We start from the raw sequence: 20,140 nt of genomic DNA, 5'->3' as shown, positions 1-20,140 counted from the left end.
AAAACCAACATAACACAACGGCACATGGGGCACCGGATGCATAGATTGGTGCTTAAGTGGCTGGCCCCGGCCATTAACATCAAGTCAATAATACACGACACCGGCCTGATGGAGACAGAATCCGGGAGATCACCCAGAGAATTAGGCATGGGCAATGGTAGGGTACCTGCGGCGGGTACGCACTTTTCCCACAAACACCGGAAACTGGCATGGATCATATGCTCGTGCAACCATCACTCTACGGACACCAGGACGACGACTGAGGACCTAGACCGCGGTCGAATACCGCATCACACTTTCGTCATCGGTGGGACTATCATGGCAAAAGTGTTTATCAAAATACCAGATCGGGTTTCCTGATCTATTACGCAGCCTACGCAGACGATATCATGCGATAATGTTGTCAATCACTATGCAGAAAAGAGACTGATCTCCTGGCAGCAGGAAACAGGCATAGCCGATAACCAAAATCTATTGATCTTATGCATACTAAGCAATCTTGGGGCAATATCTACCATCAGGCCATCATGAAGATACCTCGGCGATCATGTTTCGAATGACATCGCCTAATTCTTTGACCACCCCCTTTTCTCTTGGCAGGGTATGCCCCTTGCCGTGATCGAAGATGTAGGCCGTGTCCGGATCGCATGTATTGTAGAGCGCCAACGAGCCCGAGACGTAGGGATCCAAAGACCCAACTAGGGGATAAGAATGTCTTAGTCAAGGAGGGGGGCTAGAAGCGACAGCAAGCATGTTTCGAATGAAATAGAGAGCTTACTGATGTGGCAAGTGTGGATATCGATCATAAGATCAGACTCATCCGAAAGTACCATGGCATACGTGACCGGGTCCAGTGGCGGCCATCCGGCAAAGAAGATGGCACACTTGATCTGCGGCGTCCGCCCAGCTTTCTCGCGGCGCCGTTGCTCGTGTAGCAGCAAAGTGCCCGCAACCGTGGCGCCCTCGGAGTAGCCGATGATTCCCTCGAAGGGACCTTCCTTCTCCATGATGTCGAACAGAAACTGTATGGCCCGGTCAGTGCTCTGAACACTGCTCGCGATGCCCTCTTTCATCAGCTCTCGCATCGTGTCCTCGGCCGTGTCGCACTCGGGAAAGTCCCGGATGCGCGAGAGCACATCTGTCTCCTCGGTGTCCTTGTCATCGGGTTCGATGAAACGGTAGTATGGGGGATTCCCGAAGAAGTCAGCGAAGCCTTTTGGGGGCACGGCTTCGCATGGCGCATCGATGAAGCGAAAGATTGCGGTGTCATCGGACATGAGTTCCTTGACGAGAGGAGCTACCACAGGGAGGATTTAGACACGCACTTGGTCTTTAGGTCTGTCAAGTCTTACCAAGCTGTATTTGGAATTTCTTTGGCATCCATTCATCAGAAAACATGTCCAAACACTGGGTGGGATCCGAATCCTAACTCACATCTGCGCTTCCATAGGCGCCTGGTAGGCACAAGAACTTCATATTGAGTGAAATCCGTGTAGATAGAAGTGAGCTGCTGGTGAAGAATGATGCGACTCTACTGACATGTAGTTGATGATTAGGAAATCCCGAAGACACAGAGTGACTTAGGGTGGTAGAACTGTGGTCGTGCTCCCACCACGATCAGGCCAAGCTCTACAATCTGGTCTCATTCATCTGTGCTGCCTTGTGAAGGTTGGCTTGGCAAGGGTAGACGCAGTAACGCTTGTGGCCACGTATGCAACCCTCGAGATAACAGGAGAAACGGAGACACAGGATAGACACCAGAAGCAACAGGGGGGCCTAGTCGAGGGGTTTGTCCCAAGCCCAGCCGCTTTTGCAGCTGGTAACTTCGGTAATGTGGGGGGTAGTATAGTAAAAGAAAGGATTGTCGGTATGTGGCGTGCGCCTGTTAGACAATTCCATTAGGTATGTTCATGTTTACTGTAAGCGGCCTATCAATCATCCGGATAAGGCAATTAGGGGCTTGACGCCGAGCCTAATTTGACTCCCGGAGAATCACAAGAAGCAGTTGTAAGACGATTTCTAGGGGTTTCGTTACCCAATGATGCACCATAAGGCCGTAACAGGGGTGCACACCCTCCACCCACGTCCTGGTCGCGATCCCGGATAAAAGTGAGATTGGGGATGGGGAGCCGCTTCTGCTGCAAGGCGACGGTTTCAGTCCAGGATTGACAGCCGGCTGTACTACCCGGGATCGCTCAGAGGAACGCCATGTCTGCACGAAATAGATGGATGTCCATGCACACTTAACGTAGGCCAAGCCCCTTTTGATCTCCCCCCACCAATGTCACCTGCATTCTTACATGCTTAACCTCCTCAAGTGCCGCGTGCCAAGGCCGGCATATCAAACGACACTCTACCGTCGCAATCTGTCGCCAACGTCGCGGGTGTCGATATTGCCATGCCAGGCTCTTTATGTTTGTTATCCAGAAACATGGAATCTTCCGTACCCCCCTGGAGCCAGTAACGTAGTATCCCCAAGAGATAAACCAGACGCAATCATGCAGCCAGGGTCTCTATCTCATATCATGCACTTAGTATGGTGGTATAGGATCCGGAAGTCCATATGAAGTCACTAATATTCACCTAGGAACATAAACCGGGACACATGCCTATCAGAAGTAGCACTCGGTTAGGGTAAGTCGGTCTCCTTGGAAAGCGCGTCCCGAAATTGATATCTGCTTGTATTCCCTGCTGGAATTTGTCTGCGACACAGGATAGAGCCAACATGGGCGCATTGCAGTACCATAACCCGGTTCCGGTACAGCTCTGTGTGAGCTGGAAATCTCCTTCCCTCGCCCTTATCCGGCTGAGACTCGCCATGGTACCGTTGTACCGAGGAAGGGCCACGGAGGTTCTCGAAGTCTGGATGGTGGTAAAATATCTCTTTCTGGGGGTAAAATACGGGTCATAGGATCGACACCCATCACGCCAAATATGACAGCATTTTCATATAAAGCGTTCTGGGCTTACACAGCTGCTCAGGTACGAGATAGGTGGCACGAACCAATAAGCCCAGGTAGATCTCTGGTCGGGTTGCCGAATTTAACTGCCCGCTCTATCATGAACCCCGGCGATCCAGGATTCATAGAAGTTCTTTCATATGCTACATTGCCATTCGTAGACCATTTCGACAGTAGTTCATCCTTCTATCCGTAGCCAAATTGTTTCGGATAGACCAGCAGGGGAATAATCTTCAAGTGCCGCCTAAAGGGCTGAGACATAGTCACTCCGTTCTCAGGCCGGAATGATCATCCGCTCGACGGAAGATCAAATCCAATCTGTGAATGACTTGATGAGATAGAATAGATGCCCTGCCAATTAGTAGCATCACATGGCATTGCGCTCATACTTCCAGAAAAGATCCTCTGCCAGTATAAGACAAGATCGTCCGGTGCCGTTTCTATTCGCGCAATCATATAAGTTACGGATGGTAGTTCCTGTTGGTGTTGTCATCCATCTTTACGTTTCTTACCCACTGGTCAACCTGCAGGACCTACATTTGTTGCAGTATATACGCAAAAGACGACATGTACCATGGCTCCTTCAGCCGTGAACGGTCATAATACCCTTGAACAAGTCAATGGACACACCAATGGCTTGAGCAATGGTGTTGGTAGCAATGGCACCAGCGACACATTCAATGGCCATGACACCGGACTCAATGGGGGCAGTCCTATCAACGGCGGCCACCACCGAGTCGGTGATGCCTTTCCAGGAGAGACGGTATCACCGAAAAATGGCGAGACAACTGGAGTTCCCAAGCTGACGGCGAAACCGGTACCCTTGGCTATAGTTGGCATGTCATGTCGACTGCCAGGGAACGTCTCCAGCGCGTCCGAATTCTGGGAGCTGTGCGCCCGAGCACGATCAGGCTACTCAGCCATCCCCAAGTCCCGGTTCGACGCGTCGAGCTTTCAGCACCCAAACCCAGGAAAGGCCGGGTGCCATAACCCCGTCGGCGGGCACTTCTTGAGCGACGAATCGGTTGATCTTGCTGCCTTCGACGCGCCATTCTTCAGTCTGACGGAAAAGGAGGCCATATCTATGGACCCACAACAGCGGTTGCTGCTCGAGTGCACTTTTGAGGCCCTCGAAAATGCTGGGGTCCCCAAACACACCATTGTTGGTAAAGATGTGGGTGTCTTCGTAGGTGGCTCATTCCCTGAATATGAGTCCCATTGTTTCAGGGACACAGATCGGATCCCAATGCACCAAGCTACAGGTAAGCAAGGACAACGGACCAGCCACTCCCCACGCGTCAAACGATTACTAACCTTTGCTTGACACTTGTAGGGTGCGCATATGCCATGCAGTCCAACAGACTGTCGCACTTTTTCGACTTGAAAGGCCCCAGCTTTACCACAGATACCGCATGTTCATCCAGTCTTGTCGCATTACACCTCGCTTGCCAGAGTCTACGATCCGGCGAATCGAGCATGGCGATTGTTGGTGGTTGCCATCTTAACATGCTTCCCGAGTTCTGGATCTCATTCGCCAAATCGAGGCTGTTCTCGGACTCTGGTAGATCGTATTCTTTCGACAATCGGGGAACCGGTTTCGGAAGGGGTGAGGGCTGTGGCATGATCATATTGAAGCCCCTTGATCAGGCACGCCTGGATAACGACTCGATCCGGGCCGTTATTGTGGGTAACGGGATCAACCAAGATGGAAAAACTCCCGGCATTACCATGCCCTGTGGAACTGCCCAAGGTTCGTCTTCCCCAGACCGATGCAGTTGAGCTGCATACTAACAGATCGCGTCAGAAACCCTCATGAGACAGGTGTATCAGAATGCAGGCATAAAGCCCTCCGATACGGGATTTATCGAGGCACATGGCACGGGGACGAGAGTCGGCGATCCAATAGAAGCAACAGGTAAGAAAGGGCTCTGATACGACACCAGGCCGCGGCCATCTGATAGCGACGACTGGTACTGACCTAACTTACTTGGCAGCAATCCACAACGTATTCGGGGCAAACCGCTCAGTACGGGATCCTCTATTACTGGGATCAGTCAAGTCCAACATTGGCCACTTGGAAGGGGCATCGGGGATCATCGCTGTTATCAAGGCCGCCTTGATGTTGGAGAGAGGGTTCGTTCTTCCCAACTATGACTTCACGTACCCAAACGAGAAGATCCCATTCAAAGAGTGGCATATGAAGGTCCCCGTCAATCAGCGTCCTTGGCCAAGGAACAAAAAGTACGTCAGCGTCAACAACTTTGGCTTCGGCGGCACCAACGCGCATGTCGTCCTCGAACGCGTACCTTTCACCCAGCGAGGCGGCCCCAAGAGTGACGCGGACCTGAAGGACGAGGACCCGGGGAGGAAGCTGTTCGCGCTCTCGGCCAATGACAAATCCTCGCTCGAGTCCGTGGCGAAGCAGCTGGTCATCTACTTAGAACAGCGCCCGGAGATGTTCCAGAAGGACCTGATGAGTAATGTGGCCTACACGCTATGCCAGCGACGGTCTTTGCTCCAGTGGCGTGTGGCCATTCCCGCCAAGCGCTCTTTTGACCTGATCGATGCCATCAACAGCCAAAAGTTCGTTCCTGGCAAAGAAAGCGACCCTCTGCGTATTGGGTTCATCTTCACTGGTCAGGGAGCGCAGTGGTACGGGATGGGCCGTGAGCTGTATGAGCACTATCCAGTCTTCAGGAAGGCGATTGACTACGCGGATGAGTGTTTGGCATCGCTCGGCGCCACATGGTCACTGATCGAAGAGTTGAGCAAGGACGAGAAGACCACCGCAGTTGGTGCAGCTCACATTAGCCAGCCATCATGCACTGCGATCCAGCTGGCTCTGACAGACCTGCTATTCTCCTGGGGCGTCCGACCTACGGCCGTGGCTGGGCACTCCAGCGGCGAGATTGGTGCAGCCTACGCCGCTGGTGTCCTGACATTTGAGGCGTGCGTGGCGATTGCCTACCACAGAGGTCGACTGATTCCCGTGCTCAAGGAGCGACATCCCGAGCTCCGCGGGGCAATGATGGCCGTGGGCGGAACGAAAGAAGAATTCGAGCCGCTTCTCTCAGACATCAAAAACGGAAACGTCAGGATTGCGTGCTACAACAGCCCAAGCAGTCTCACCATCTCGGGAGATGAGGCCGGTATCGATGAGCTCAAGGTCATCGTTGAGGAGAAACAGATGTTCAACCGGAAGCTTTTCGTCGATACGGCGTACCATTCCCACCACATGAGCCTTATTGGGAAAGATTACCTGCAATCCATCCGCATGGTCGACGGTCCGGTCTCCACAGGGACACGATTCCACTCGTCGTTGGTCGGTCGACAGATTGACGGTGCGGAATTGGAAGCATCCTACTGGGTACAGAACTTGACGTGCCCGGTGAAGTTTAACGAGGCGGTGCAGAGTATGGTTGAGTCAGTGGGCGAGCATCGAACCGGTGTCAATATGCTGGTTGAACTTGGTCCGCACTCCGCTCTCCAGGGACCCGTGAAGCAAGTCCTGAAGGCCGCGGGAGGGTCTGCCGCCAAAATCCCATATGCCTCCATGCTGGCACGAAAGAAAGACGCAGTTGAGACGGCGCTGGAACTGGCGGCTACTCTATTCACCAAGGGTGCTACCCTGGACTTTGAAGCCATCAACTACCCGAAGCCGGCCAAGACCCCTATGCTGCTGACGGATCTGCCGCGATATCCATGGAACAAATCGTCCAAATACTGGCATGAGTCTCGAATGACACTTAAACACAGAAACCGGAACGCGCCTCGCAACGATATTCTGGGTACCGAGGCAAACTTTTCGAGCGACCTTGAGCCGACTTGGCGCAATATCGTACGGCTGGATGATCTACCATGGCTGGAGCATCACAAGATCCAATCACTTACAATATTCCCCATGTCGGGGTATATAGCGATGGCAATTGAGGCCGTGAAGCAGATGGCGGTCGAGACCGGACAGCATTTCGACCATTATCAGTTGGAGAGCGTAGTTGTGACTGCGCCTTTGGTCATCCAGGACGAAGATGTCGAGCTTACGACGACACTGCGGCCGCATCAAGAGCGCACCGCAGTCGTTGCCTCCGAGACCTGGAGGGAGTTTCACATCAATTCCTGGACCAGCAGCCAAGGTTGGAAGGAACACTGCAAAGGCTTCGTGGCCGTTGTCGACAGAGACACAAATGAGGTCGATGGCGACAAGCGGGCAAGAGACACCAGCGCGCTCAGAGAGGCTTCTATCAATGCCGTCAATCAAGGCGCTTCGAAATCTGTCGATTCGGCACAAATGTACGATCAATTGGCAGAATTGGGCGTTTCGTATGGAAGTGCCTTCCAGGGAATCACCAACGGGTCGGCATCTAACACATGCTGTAAAAGCGACTTGATTGTGCCAGATGTGGCCAAGGAAATGCCCAACCACTACATAAGCAGTGCTGTGGTTCAACCGGCATTTCTTGAGTCGCTCATATCAATGTATTGGCTTGTCATCGGCCAGGTACGAGGAAATCTTGACATTATCTACCTGCCTTCGTCGGTTGAGAGGATTTCGATTTCGAAGGAGATTACCGAGGCCACGAGTGTTGTTGGTCATAAGCTCCAGGCGTTCTGTGAAGGCAACAAAGCAAGTCATGGCACCCAGCCTCTTTCATTGACTATGTTTGCTGCATCGCCTACGAATCCTCTCGAATCTCTGATCACTCTGGACGGCCTAACAGTGACACCAATCCTGGATCGTGAAGTCGAAACATTGGAGTCTCACCGAGAACTGTGTTACAAGCTCGACTGGGAGCCCTTGGCCACTAATTTCGGCAATTCCTCAGAGCCTAAGCTACCAGAAACCGACGTTGTGATTGTCCACGCCGACACACCCCTTCAGAAAGAGCTTGCTATCAGTCTGGCAAATGTTGTACAGCGTGATACAGGGAAATGGCCAACGACTGGCGACTTGTTCAGCGTCAGGACCGACGACAAGCTCTGCATATTTCTTGCTGAACTTGAGAGGCCGCTACTTTCCACTCTTCACGGGGACCAGTTTGCAGCTCTGCAGCAGATCTTGACAGCCGTGCGAGGCGTACTGTGGGTTGTGTGTGGTGCATACGATCATGCAACCTCGCCTGATATGAATATGGTTACAGGACTCAGCCGTACAATTAGATCCGAGACTCTCTTACCTTTCGCGACTCTAGATCTGGACGGACGAGTCGCAATGTCGGCAAACCAGATACTCCCGATCATTGTCGAAACGGTTTCAAGGGCTTTCGGGCCGAGCAACTCGCCCACCGGCGAGCTGGAGTTTATGGAGCGGGACGGCCAGTTGTTGACTCCGCGTATCATCAATGATCCAGTAATGAATGAAATCGTGCACAATGAGACCAATCTATCAGCGCTCCGATCGACCTCCTTTGGTCAAGCAGATCGGTCCTTGAAGTTGGCCATTGCCGATCCTGGAATACTGGAGACATTGCATTTCACCGACGATGAATCACTTGCGACATCACTTGGATCGAGCGATATCGAGATCGACGTCAGGGCGGTTGGCATCAACCATCGCGATCTTGCCGCCGCCCATGGCAAGCTCACTAATACCGGCTTTGGGTTCGAGGCTAGCGGCATTATCACAGTTGTCGGCAGTGATGTCAAAGGCCTGAAAGCAGGTGACCGCATCGCTGCTCTTGCCATCGAAGGTGGTGCTTTCGCTACGAAGTTGCGGACCAAAGCTGGCTTTGCCTTCAAGCTGCCGGCTGAGATGACCTTCGAAGCTGGCGCAAGCTTGCCACTGGCGTACAGTACAGCTTACTACTCGCTAATTGAGCTGGGTCGGCTACACGAAGATGAAAGTGTATTGATCCACGCAGCAGCGGGGGCAGTAGGGCAGGCCGCCGTCTCATTGGCACAGATGATAGGCGCCGATGTGTACGCAACTGTGGGAAGCCCGGAGAAGAAGCAGGCATTGGTTTCCGAATACGGTATTCCCGAGGACCACATATTCTACAGTCGCAACCTAGCGTTTGGTAACTCGTTGCGGAATGCAACAGACGGTCGTGGGGTTGACGTTGTGCTGAACTGTGTCGGCGGTGACGCTCTCAAGGAAAGCTGGCAATGCCTGAATAAGTTCGGCAGACTCATCGATATCGGCACACGGGACACCGACACAAGCACTCGCCTAGAGATGGTCCAATTCGAGCACAACGCGAGTTTCACGTCTGTGGATATGATATCTTTAGCCGCCGAGAAACCGAAGATCATGCAACGACTGTTGAGTGATGTGTCGAAGCTTGTCAAGTACAACAAAGTCCGCCCCGCGTTGCCTATCACCACCTATCCGATCTCAGAGATCGAAGGGGCAATGAAAACGCTTCAGAGCACCAAGTCGCACGGGAAGCTGGTCGTAGTCCCCGGTGCGGGAGACAATGTCAAGGTAAGTGATGCTTCAAATATCTTAGATGGCATTTTATACTGATGTGTACTAGGCAACGCCACCCAAGACGCCTCGGCAAATGCTCCGATCTGACGCGACGTATCTTCTCATTGGAGGCACAGGTGGTTTGGGTCGCAGCATGTGTCGATGGATGGTCAGCCGCGGTGCAAGACACGTCGTACTGCTGTCGAGAAGCGGCTCAGCGACCGGTAAAGTCAAAGAGCTGATTGATGAGGTTACACCCCTCGGAGCCGAAATCATGGTGCAGAAGTGCGATGTCGCCAATCCTGCCGATGTGGAAAATCTGGTGAGCTATGATTTAGAGGATATGCCTCCCGTACGGGGTGTGATCCATGGAGCCATGGTTCTGCGGGTAAGTTTATTCTTCAGTCGAATTGATACTCGAAGGTATCTGGGCCAAGCTGACTTGAAACCCCGACAGGACGTTCTCTTTGAGAAAATGACCTACGACCAGTACACAACGGTTACCGAATCGAAGGTGCAGGGCGCATGGAACTTCCACCATGCGCTTCGCAACGCACCACTCGATTTCTTCGTGGCCATCTCATCAGCCGCTGGCGCTGTCGGCAATCGCGGTCAAGCAGCGTACGCAGCCGCCAATTGCTTCTTGAATGCTTTCGTGCAGTATCGGCTTTCGCAGGGATTGCCGGCTTCGTCCATGGATCTGACAGCCATTTCCGATACTGGATACCTGGCGGAAGACGCCGAGAAAGCAGCCGAAGTCGCTAAGAACCTAGGAGGTGATACTATCTGCGAGGCCGAGGTCCTTGCCCTACTTGGGACTGCTATAGACGGACGAATGGCCGTCTCGTGCAGCAACCATGCCATTACTGGAATGCGGATCACGCCGACCATGCAACCATTCTGGACGACTGACGCGAAGTTCAAACATCTCCGCGAGGCTGCCGAGGCTGCCGCCGCTGCCGACGCGTCGCTGGGTGCGTCATTCAAGGTTGTCTCGTACAATGCAGCAGTCAAGTCAGCCCAGAGCGCGGCGGAGGCCGAGCAGGTGGTGTGCGACGGGCTTGTGTACAAGCTGGCGGCGGTGATGATGATGGAAGAGGATGACCTTGACGTGACGCGGTCTCTGTCTTACTACCCGCTCGACTCACTGGTGGCGATTGAAATCCGGAATTTCATCACGCGCGAGTTTGAGGCAACGTTGCAAGTGCTGGAGCTTCTTTCCAGCGGCTCGATTCAGACTTTGGCCAAGGCCGTGTGTGTGAAGAGCAAGTTGGTCAACTTTGCTGGGTAGGCGTTTTGGTAGGGTGGTGGAGGGTCAGCGGGTTTTCCTTCTTTCCTTTGTGTGTTACTCTTTGCGTGCGTAGGTTTGGTTGGCGCGCTCCAGTCCGTATCTCAGAGCTTTCTTTGCAGATAGATCTCCATACTCGGTACATAACATATATCCATGATACCTTTAGACCTTGATACACCTCCATGGTTTGCATTGGATTGTGAACGGATGGCATCTTAGGACATGAGTTTCGCACCGGTCGCAGTGCGCGCCATGTTTTGGGGCAAGAGTGGCCCCTAATTGTACCCCCGCCGCCCTGCGCCGCACGATCCACCAGCCCAAGAAACCGATCCCGGCGAGTCCGACCACAGGTCTTGTAGGAAAGACATACCAGGTACCAGTTGTTCCCTCCTGGTCTACTAGCTGCGATCCGAGTTCTGCTGTATTGATAATCGTGGTATTACCACTGTGATAGCCAACCCATTCATTCTTCATCGTGTAGGTCCTGCCGGGACTCAACGTGTATGCCCTAGCTATGTTGTCGCAACACAGGTTAGCCTCCTTTCGTCGTTCATTTTACCCAAAAGACAATAGTGGTAACATCAGCCATCTCGGCCGTGAATGTAAAGAGTAGGGATTTGACCTACTAGACCCAGACATTTAAAGCCCGATGGACTTCGGAGATGCAGCTATTGTAGAGAGATCGGAAGCCGCTATGCTGGTTTTCATCTTGGCTAAGTAGTGATTTGGCCGATCAGAAGCTGAGCGATGCGATCAGTAGAAAGGCAACGGAGACAGAAAATTCCCTGTCACATTGTACAATGGTCCTGCTGGTAGATAAAAAGAATAGCCGGCACAGCGCAGGAAGGCTGTGACACTAGACAGTATTTGTGGCATATAGATATTTCTAGCCAGGTGGCGATGTCATCTATCCCCTTAGTATTCCGATTCAACATGAGAGATTACATATCAACGTCTGCTGCCATCGCCAACTTACCCATGATGGAAAACCTGAGTAGAGGCAGTGTATATCAAATCTTCGGACGTGGCTAACACTTGAGACGACGTTCGAAGGCCTGTGAGTCTACATATATATCGGAATCATGAGCTAGGGCTTGGCTCCAGTTGTCTAGAATATATCGGCAATTCCAAGGGGCTTCAGGGTACGAGCTTCACGATTAGTCCGGTAACACTGAGCTGTGTAGTTGGATATGGGCTGAGCTTGATCAAATTAGTTAGCTGGCCATCAAGGTGGCCATTTGTAATGGTGTCATGAGCTGGTCTAAATGGCAGCCGCTGACAATGCTAGACGGCGTCAACATCCATTAACCATTATTACGTACTATGAGGTCCTAGGGAACCCAGGGGTAGTTGCTGTTAGTCTAAGATCACGCCCTTGTTGAGTCAATGTCCCTAGAAATAGCCAAATCACACTCCAAAATGGTCCAAATGTGTATACAGCTTGTTGGATAGCTTTGAAATATGAGTTCGCCAGTTGATATCAGAATTCGATTTGGTATCTATCTGTTTGGGCGGTAGTATTCAGTAAGCAGATAGGTTAGGTATCGTCTGAGCATTTTGGCTCTTTGCCATAGCATATTGTAACAAAAGGAAAGGAAGCCCACTACATATACATCAAGGTTGAGTAGCACTTGGTCGTCTGTCAGCTTGCAGGACTTTGACTCGGGCGGGGATGGGAGATATCAACTGCTTTGTCAGGAACCATGACAAACAGTATACTGAACTAAGAGCTTGTGTTCACGAGCTTTCTAGAAAGTTTGATGTCACTGGGCGACCTCAATGTTGACTTTTACCTTCTTCTTTTGAAAACCGTTCGATCCTAGGTATGCGAGGTAAACCATTGTCGTCAAGATAGTTGCAACTGCCGAGTGTTGTGGTGATAGTGGAAAAAGTGTTCCTTAATTAAGTTAAATATGCAGGTTTTCGGCATGATACGGGTGGGTAAATGCACTGCCGACTTGTTTCATTGGTCGGACCAGACAGTGACGAGCTCCTCCATAGAGGACATGACCAATAGTAAGACGAGTTTCGAAATGCAATTTACAGCAATGAATACATCTTCATGGCCTATCTAGGAAGCCAAGACAGACGATATACCGGCAGTTCTTTTCTGATAGCGGCCTAATTAACACTCACGTAGCGGATCATTTGGTGTGACGTTGGCCATCCAGTTTCTCCAGGACTGTATATTACATGGTGATCCTCGCCGAGGCCACCTCAACCGTGTGCTATTGTCGTTGAAATCACAGTAAAGTTATCTCAGATATCGTTTGATCTTCAACTATAGCAGCAGCTTCAACGATGTCGTGGTGGTACCTCGCAACTACCGCGCTTTTCGCGGATAGCGCCTTTGGGCAAAGTCTAGGATCAGCGTCCTTCCTCCGATTCGGATGCTCCCAGCTTGTCGTCGAGCGTGTCGACCCCCTGGTGACTCCCGGGCTCAGCCCGTCACCACACGTCCACCAGATTGTTGGAGGCAACTCCTTCAACGTTACGGTATGTTGTTTTTCATTCGTGATAGATCGATCATATCAGTAACCACCTGCTAACGATATCCGGATACTTAGATGGACCCAAACACGATTGATCCCCCTGCTCAGTCCACTTGTACATCCTGCATTTATAAGGAAGACACAAGTAACTACTGGACCGCATCGATGTACTTCCAATCCCCCGAAAACGGAACATACAAGCGCGTCCCCCAGATGGCGAACGGGCGACTGAACGGGACTCTCCTTCCTCAAGATGGCGGTCTTACCGTTTACTACATGTTGCCATTCTCTGGGCGGAACATGAAGGTCAAGGCGTTTCCCGTGGTAAGATGCAGCCCGTCTTGGTTTCGCGCTCTCATAGTATCAACATATTAACACCGTGATTCTCAGGGTTTCCGCATGCTCGCGGGCAACCCGATGCTCCGCAGCAAGACCGGCATGGCGCCCGGCATCTGCCACCGCTGCCTAGCCAAGTCGGACCGCGTCTCGGGAGGGGCCGGTGCCCCGTGCGACCGAAGCGACACGGCGACATTTCCTAAGACTCCATGCCCAGGGGGCATCAGGGCAACGATTATATTCCCTTCTTGTTGGAACGGGAAGGATGTTGATAGCCCCGATCACCAGAGCCACGTCGCGTACTCGTCAGGCTCAGCGTTGGCAGGCGATCGGTGCCCCAGCACGCATCCTGTGCGCATCCCGCAGGTCATGTACGAGATCATGTTCGACACGACACCGTTCAATGACGCCAAGTATTGGAAAAATGGCAAGCAGCCATTGGTGTACAGTTTTGGTGACCCGTGAGTTCGTTCCTCACACACAGCCGCTGTGTCACTCATGGATAGCATATCTAAACCCTCTCACTTGTAGCACTGGGTACGGTGCCCATGGAGATTATCTTTTCGGGTGGAAGGGCGATGCTCTTCAGCGCGCCATGGATGGTCTAGGGAAGACCTGCGGCAGCGAGTACTGCGACAAGGTTCTGACCATCCAAGATGGCAAGGACGCTATTGGATGCATCAAAAATCAGCAGGCGAAGGAAGATGTTGGTTCAGAAGGCTGTAAGTCAAGATGACATCTCCAAGCACAGCCAATCAACTGACACGCCGGTTTTAGGGATCACAGAGCTCCCTGGCGGCACTCAGGTGGCATGATGAGGGTACACTACCACAGCTTGAACCCCGCCATTGACGATCAAAGGACACTTCGATTGACGGATTGAACATGATGATTGGTTCCATTATCTCATCTTATGTCTGATTACTAGTAGACGCATGTGGAGAACGGAGATCGGGTGTCTCAGCATGTCAGTCTCGCAGAACGATCTGGTAGTATGGAAGTCCAGATTGGCCAAGATGTAAGACATAGGGATATCGTGGGGTTTTGCGTAACAGTTGGAATAAATCTTAGTGCCGTGCCATTAACGTCTAGCCTGCGTATGCTCCTACATGCCCAAATTTGCTTAGCAGCACAGGTTTCCCACATGACAAGAGCCTGCTGTAGTGACGCAGTTTCGGCATGAACTCGATACTAATCAGCCCCATTTTTAGGAAAGCGATGTGAGGTATTGTGAGGGAAGGGTGAGATAGGACTTTAAGAAAAAATCAATCAAAGTTAAAGGGCTGTAGTACTAACAATCAAGCACGCTGGGTTAGGTTAGTTGCTAGAATCACCCGACACTACCAGCCCTACCAGTGGGGCTCGATTGTACTTCAGGGACATCTTTCATTCGAGACTGATCCACTGATTTGCATCCTCCACACGTACTTCAACATCAGTGGAAGTACCGACCTTTGACCTTTGACTGTCAAATAAGTCTTTTTCGCACTAATGAATACTGTCCTCACCGATCGCGTTTCGGTTTCGATTTCGACTTTTGGGGACCTGTCCAAGTACCGCGTCTTCCTAGCCTCAAAGACACAAAAGCTGATTACTTGTGGTGCCTGCCCTGTCTGGTAAGCAACTGCCCCCACCCACCCCACACCCCACTACTTTCCCCAAGGACCCGCCCCCAACGGCCCGTTCGATTTTCCAATGTTTTCCTAAGCATCAAACCTTCTCTCCAGTCTCCCAACTTTCAAATTCTTCCATCCCCAAACATCAATTTCCTTCTGCAACAAACCCACCCACACCACGGGACCCTCACACACTCGCTTGTCGTTTTATCGCATGTGCTCCCTGTCTATTCTGTCAACTCGCCGGGCTTCTGGACTACATCGGACCAAGCGGATTACATCAGAACCTTTCTGTATTGCACTTCACAGAACAGGGTCTGCCGCTTGGTCATGCTACGAATGGTCTCAGGGTTAGGTGATGTTTTCGGCTTAGATCTGGGCTTAGACGTGTTCCTTCTCTCTATCCTGTCAACTCGCCGGGCTTCTGGACTACATTGGACCAAGCGGATTACATCAGAGCCTATCTGTATTGCACTTTACAGAACGGGCCTGCCGCTTGGTCATGCTACGATTGGTCTCAGGGTTAGGTGATGTTGTCTGGATAGTTTCTGGGTCATGTTGAATTCACGAATTTTCACGTGTTCGCTCTTCCTCTTCTGGGCAGCTTGCAGGGCTTCTGGATTGTTCGGACCAGTAGCGGATTATCTCAGAACCTTTCTGTATCGCACATCACAGAACGGGCCTGCCGCTTCGGTCACGCTACGAATGATCTCAGGGTAATGCAATATTGTCGGGCTTGGATTTGGGCCTCACTCGCCGAGTTTTCACGTGTGTTCCCTCTTCTTCTTGGCATCTTGCAGGGCTTCTGGATTATATCGGACCGGTGGGTTATATCAGATTTCTTCTGTACTGCACATTACAGAAGGGACCTGCCACCTTGGTCATGCTACGATTGATCTCAGGGTAATGTAATATTGTCGGATTAGATATTGGTCCACACTGAAGCTCGATTCACGTCATCTGAGGAGGGGTGAAAGTTCTCTACAGAGGACAAGGGTTACAAGGTACGGATTCCCCTCGCATTTGTCTACTAACTTCATGCCTGCGCCAGTTGGGTGCACATGTAGGGTTTGATCCCATCCGCAACATGTCAACCGATATCGCCATCGCTGAATCTCCGGGAGAGATGCGATTTACGCATCCAATCGTCGTTGTCTGCGAATCCCCCAAGGAGCACGTGCTGAAGGATGTTGTGGCTCTCAATGTCAAAACAACGTCTACATCTCCATTCATCCTCTTCACTTTCAGCCTCGGCGTAGGCGATCGAGCGCCTTCCCTCCAGCTCACGCCTGACTGTTTATTATCTTAGGACCGATCATCACACGACTATGAACAAGCGGGCAACCCTCCACCTTGCCTGGATCTTGTGCGCCAGCATCTCAGCTCCAGGCAAGATCTCACACGCCTCCATTTCCAATTGCGCAGTCATGGCCAACTCGTTAGTCCCGCCGGAGAAGCGGCACCTGGCTTGCAAGGTATTGGCGCTGCTGAAGCCATTATGTCGCTTGCGAAATCCTCAGTGTTTTCCGTGTATTTGCCTAGCCAAAAGTTAACAAAAGCGGAGTACCGTATCTTCTACCAGGCCGTTCGGCCATTTCTGAGTTCGACAGACACGTCACAGCGAGCCGAGCCTTTGTCAATAGCCCGGCAGGAGAACTACAGCAACCAGACCAAGGAAGATCATGCCCCTCTGCCAGAGTATGTGAATGAAGACGAGAGAAGTACGACTTCAACGGCCAAGACAGGCAATGACACAGTTGCTGCCACGACGCCATCTGACTACGGCCCCCCAGGCAGCAATGAGTTTCCGGGATATCCTGACGAAGAAAATGAGGCTCTTGCGTCAGCTTCGAAGAGTATGTTTCCCATTACTCCCGACTTCCTTGCCCATATTCTACCCACTCCGTTTTCGATCAGTACCTCGATCCGTACTGATTTGCTGTTCTACGCTGCTAGATACCAACTGTAAGCGTCACTTCTTCCGCGGAAGAAGCGAAGGATCCAACGACCTCCGAGGCACGTCAAAACGAGGCCGTCTTTGTTCACCAGATGCGGAAGCTCTCGCCCATACCAGGTCACATTTCCCCTTGATTAACCTTGTCGACTCGGACGATCTATTAAGCGCCATCGAAGCTCGAATTGGGCTACAAGACCAACGACTCGAACTACAAGGTCAGCGGATTGAAACACTCGAAGCGGAGAACATGCAGCATCAGACGCGGAAGATAGAGTTTGAACGCCGTATTGCGGAGCTGGAAAACCAAGTGGAAGAAATCAAAGGTCAGAGTGATATATTGGAGGAGGATATGGCTAGTGCACAAGTTCTTACGGAACTGTACCGGATTCAACGAGAATCGGGCTAGAGCTGGCTGGCATAAGCGACATGTCACGGGACGCGGTGATTGACAACATCAATGGAATTGTCAGGAACCTTTGGAGGATATGGTGATTATGTACTGTGTGGAATTGGAAAGGAAACTCATAACCTCTCTACAAAAACACCGATTGTTGTTGTAGCTGTCATGTATTGTTTCTCCCTTGTCAAGTCAAGCTTTTTCAAGTGCAGAGAAGTCCTGCCCATTCCTACTAAATATGTATGGAGGCCGAGCTCGCTATCAACCTATACATGTCACATCATAATGTCATTGTTCTTCAAATTTGCATACATAACCCTTGTGTGATCGAACGTAAATCCACAATCTCGTGGCGTGCGTACCCGGCTGAGAAACATGGGAGCTTCCTATGCCTACCTCTATGTAGAGCCGAAACCAAGAGTCGGGGGTTTTGGCTACCTTGAGCCACCCTTACGTCTTCCTTTGGCTCATAAGTGGTGACCAAGGAGGTTACTACGGTGGGAAGATATGAGGAAAGTGATTGGGGAAGCTCCAATAGGCCCGTTGTAAGACGGCCGGGTGATCAACGTAGGGGACGTTGGGCGGAGTTACCTCTTTGGGATGAGTCTGGCCGTGGCACACTAGTCTCAGAAGGGTGCGTCTCCGACATCGTTTGCTCTGCGTGTAACTGAGGCACCGATCGAACCAATGGGGGAGTATGTGGAAGACGATCTGCTTGGTAGCGAGAGACAGTATGGAACAAACACAACAACTATTGCTGTTATGACCGGCAATCCTGCGACTGGTGTCATCGGGGTGGCATGAGTGAGCCTCTCCTTGATGGCACCCCCCCTCCACCTTGTCGGAGCACCACGTGTGTGAAGTTCTTCGATATAAAGTGCCAGGGAGCCGAGACAAAATTGATTGAGCTTGGAGAAAATGTACTTGCATCCCATGTGAAATTCAAAGACTCTCATAATTACACCACTCCCGCCACGATCACAAGGACTACCGGTACAGACCCATAGCCCGCTTATCATGTCGATGGGCCTCTGTAACTGGGCACCCATGCCCTCGCCCTCATCCTCATCCTCCTCTCACCCTAGTTCCAGCACACAAACCGCGGCCTTTTTCGATGCCTTGCTCGGGCGCCGGCCCGCGCCGGCACCGGCCCACCTCACCCGCGTCCTCTACCTTCCGTTCCACGACAACAACACGAATCATCTCCCCGTGTACGAGGCCGGCGACTCTTACCGCCGAGCTGTTGGTGGCTCGCAGCTGGGCTCTACGTTGTACGCCCTCAACTTGAGTGCGGCGAGGAGGCCACGTCCGGATGGCACTAGTCATCGGGTTGTATATCATGGCAACATGCATTGTCTAGCGGCGCCGGACGATGACAAGGTCACAATCATATCGGTAGAGAAACGAGCACTGGGCAATCAAGGCGGGGAAACCCGACTGTAAGTTTGATTTCCTTTTTGTCATCCCCACCAAGGCAGGGCGCCATGGCTACTCCACGCTGACATAGTCATTCATTTGAATACAACAAATAGGACCGTTCTGCCGTTACCCAACAAAGAGCTGCAGACAAGCTCCATCGAATCGACGAGGGGTTCTATCCAGATGGACACTTTCTTCCCGATCCCTCCCTCAAAGAGGGCTGGTGAGGTGATCCACCACCCTTATTTCAGGCTAGATGTCCCGCTGGTATCCAAATACATGAATCACACAGACTCTACGAGGGAGCTTGAGTGGCAGGTTCACCCCATTGAGGACGGTCCCTTGCGGTACACTCTAGTCGACAAGGACAAGTCTGAAGACGCAGGGGCAGGAGCTCGAACACTCGCCATCTATCATGATGCGGGTTGTAGCAAGACCCTGTGGCGCGGGATGAGTGAGGGTGTGATTCTGCTTCCCGAGGAAGAGGAATCTGCAGATGATTTGGAAAGAATTGTAGTAGTCAGTCTGCTCGGCGTCCTCTGGCAGATCCGCACGCTGCAAGGCGGGACGTCCGTACCTCCTAAGCGCGTCGGGCACATGAAGCAATTTCGCCGGCTGTTCGCCCGTTTCTGTAGTTAGTCGTACCGATCGGAGATATCAGAGGTGGGCGATCGTGTTGTCGTATACCATTTTGAATTCGCTACCCTTTCTTGATCATTGACTAATAATGATTTCGTGTTCCTATTCGCACCGGCGAGACATATCATCCTTTTTTATGTTTTTTAAATATGACTGTTAAGTAATAAATTGACAAGCCACTTGTTAAAGCCTCGATCCTCCACGCTGTTCTCAGTGGGCAGCCCTTCTTACATTACCTGCAACGACTCTCTAAGAAGAACAACTTGAGGACTTACCCATGAAGACTCTTCTCTATCCAGCCGTCTCTATGGTGCTACACAATCTTCTTCGCTCTATTGACGGACGTGTTGTAGGGGGAGCCTGCGAGGCGCCTTAGAAAAGGGTACGCCCATGTGGCGCGCGTGATAGAAAATGAACATTACTGGCAGCATCCACGCCGGACGCAAAGACAGAATACGGCCTGAAACCCGGATGCTGAGCCCCGATCAAAATCTGTCGTCTATGTAGACCGAGTTTTCGAGGATACTTGTTGGCTTCCGAAGTCACCCGGTATGCCTTATTTTCTTTATTACATGTATACTTGGGAGACTTCTTACCGCCTTGGTAGACACCTATGCGATTTTGATC

At 51.7% G+C, this 20,140-nt stretch overlaps 5 protein-coding genes across 5 annotated transcripts; 4 read left to right on the top strand and 1 right to left on the bottom strand.

Annotated features, from left to right (window-relative positions):
• Positions 1–525: 525 nt before the first annotated feature.
• PG998_005238 (uncharacterized protein) lies at positions 526–1,476 on the bottom strand (the record flags this gene model as incomplete). The annotated part of the gene is made up of 4 exons (XM_066872056.1): positions 526–698; positions 779–1,297; positions 1,353–1,371; positions 1,435–1,476. 4 exons carry the CDS (start codon positions 1,474–1,476, stop codon positions 526–528), a joined length of 753 nt encoding a protein of 250 aa, XP_066732153.1.
• A 2,058-nt stretch (positions 1,477–3,534) lies between these two features.
• Positions 3,535–10,657, top strand: PG998_005237 (Reducing polyketide synthase; the record flags this gene model as incomplete). The annotated part of the gene is made up of 6 exons (XM_066872055.1): positions 3,535–4,222; positions 4,294–4,710; positions 4,765–4,875; positions 4,955–9,381; positions 9,434–9,754; positions 9,824–10,657. The coding sequence occupies 6 exons, from the start codon at positions 3,535–3,537 to the stop codon at positions 10,655–10,657; spliced, it is 6,798 nt and encodes a 2,265-aa protein (XP_066732152.1).
• A 2,301-nt stretch (positions 10,658–12,958) lies between these two features.
• PG998_005236 (uncharacterized protein) lies at positions 12,959–14,300 on the top strand (the record flags this gene model as incomplete). Its single annotated transcript, XM_066872054.1, has 5 exons — positions 12,959–13,153; positions 13,225–13,473; positions 13,540–13,946; positions 14,017–14,207; positions 14,263–14,300. 5 exons carry the CDS (start codon positions 12,959–12,961, stop codon positions 14,298–14,300), a joined length of 1,080 nt encoding a protein of 359 aa, XP_066732151.1.
• Positions 14,301–16,188: 1,888 nt separating this feature from the next.
• PG998_005235 (uncharacterized protein) lies at positions 16,189–17,464 on the top strand (the record flags this gene model as incomplete). The annotated part of the gene is made up of 3 exons (XM_066872053.1): positions 16,189–16,356; positions 16,411–17,066; positions 17,176–17,464. 3 exons carry the CDS (start codon positions 16,189–16,191, stop codon positions 17,462–17,464), a joined length of 1,113 nt encoding a protein of 370 aa, XP_066732150.1.
• A 1,038-nt stretch (positions 17,465–18,502) lies between these two features.
• Positions 18,503–19,513, top strand: PG998_005234 (uncharacterized protein; the record flags this gene model as incomplete). Its single annotated transcript, XM_066872052.1, has 2 exons — positions 18,503–18,894; positions 18,988–19,513. 2 exons carry the CDS (start codon positions 18,503–18,505, stop codon positions 19,511–19,513), a joined length of 918 nt encoding a protein of 305 aa, XP_066732149.1.
• Between the last annotated feature and the right edge of the window lie 627 nt (positions 19,514–20,140).

Source organism: Apiospora kogelbergensis, assembly GCF_038363985.1.
Source record: "Apiospora kogelbergensis strain CBS 113332 chromosome Unknown utg000003l_segment0_segment0, whole genome shotgun sequence".
Lineage (NCBI taxonomy): Eukaryota > Fungi > Ascomycota > Sordariomycetes > Amphisphaeriales > Apiosporaceae > Apiospora > Apiospora kogelbergensis.
Note: the sequence above shows the minus strand (reverse complement) of the source record. Positions and strands in the feature narration are given on the sequence as shown.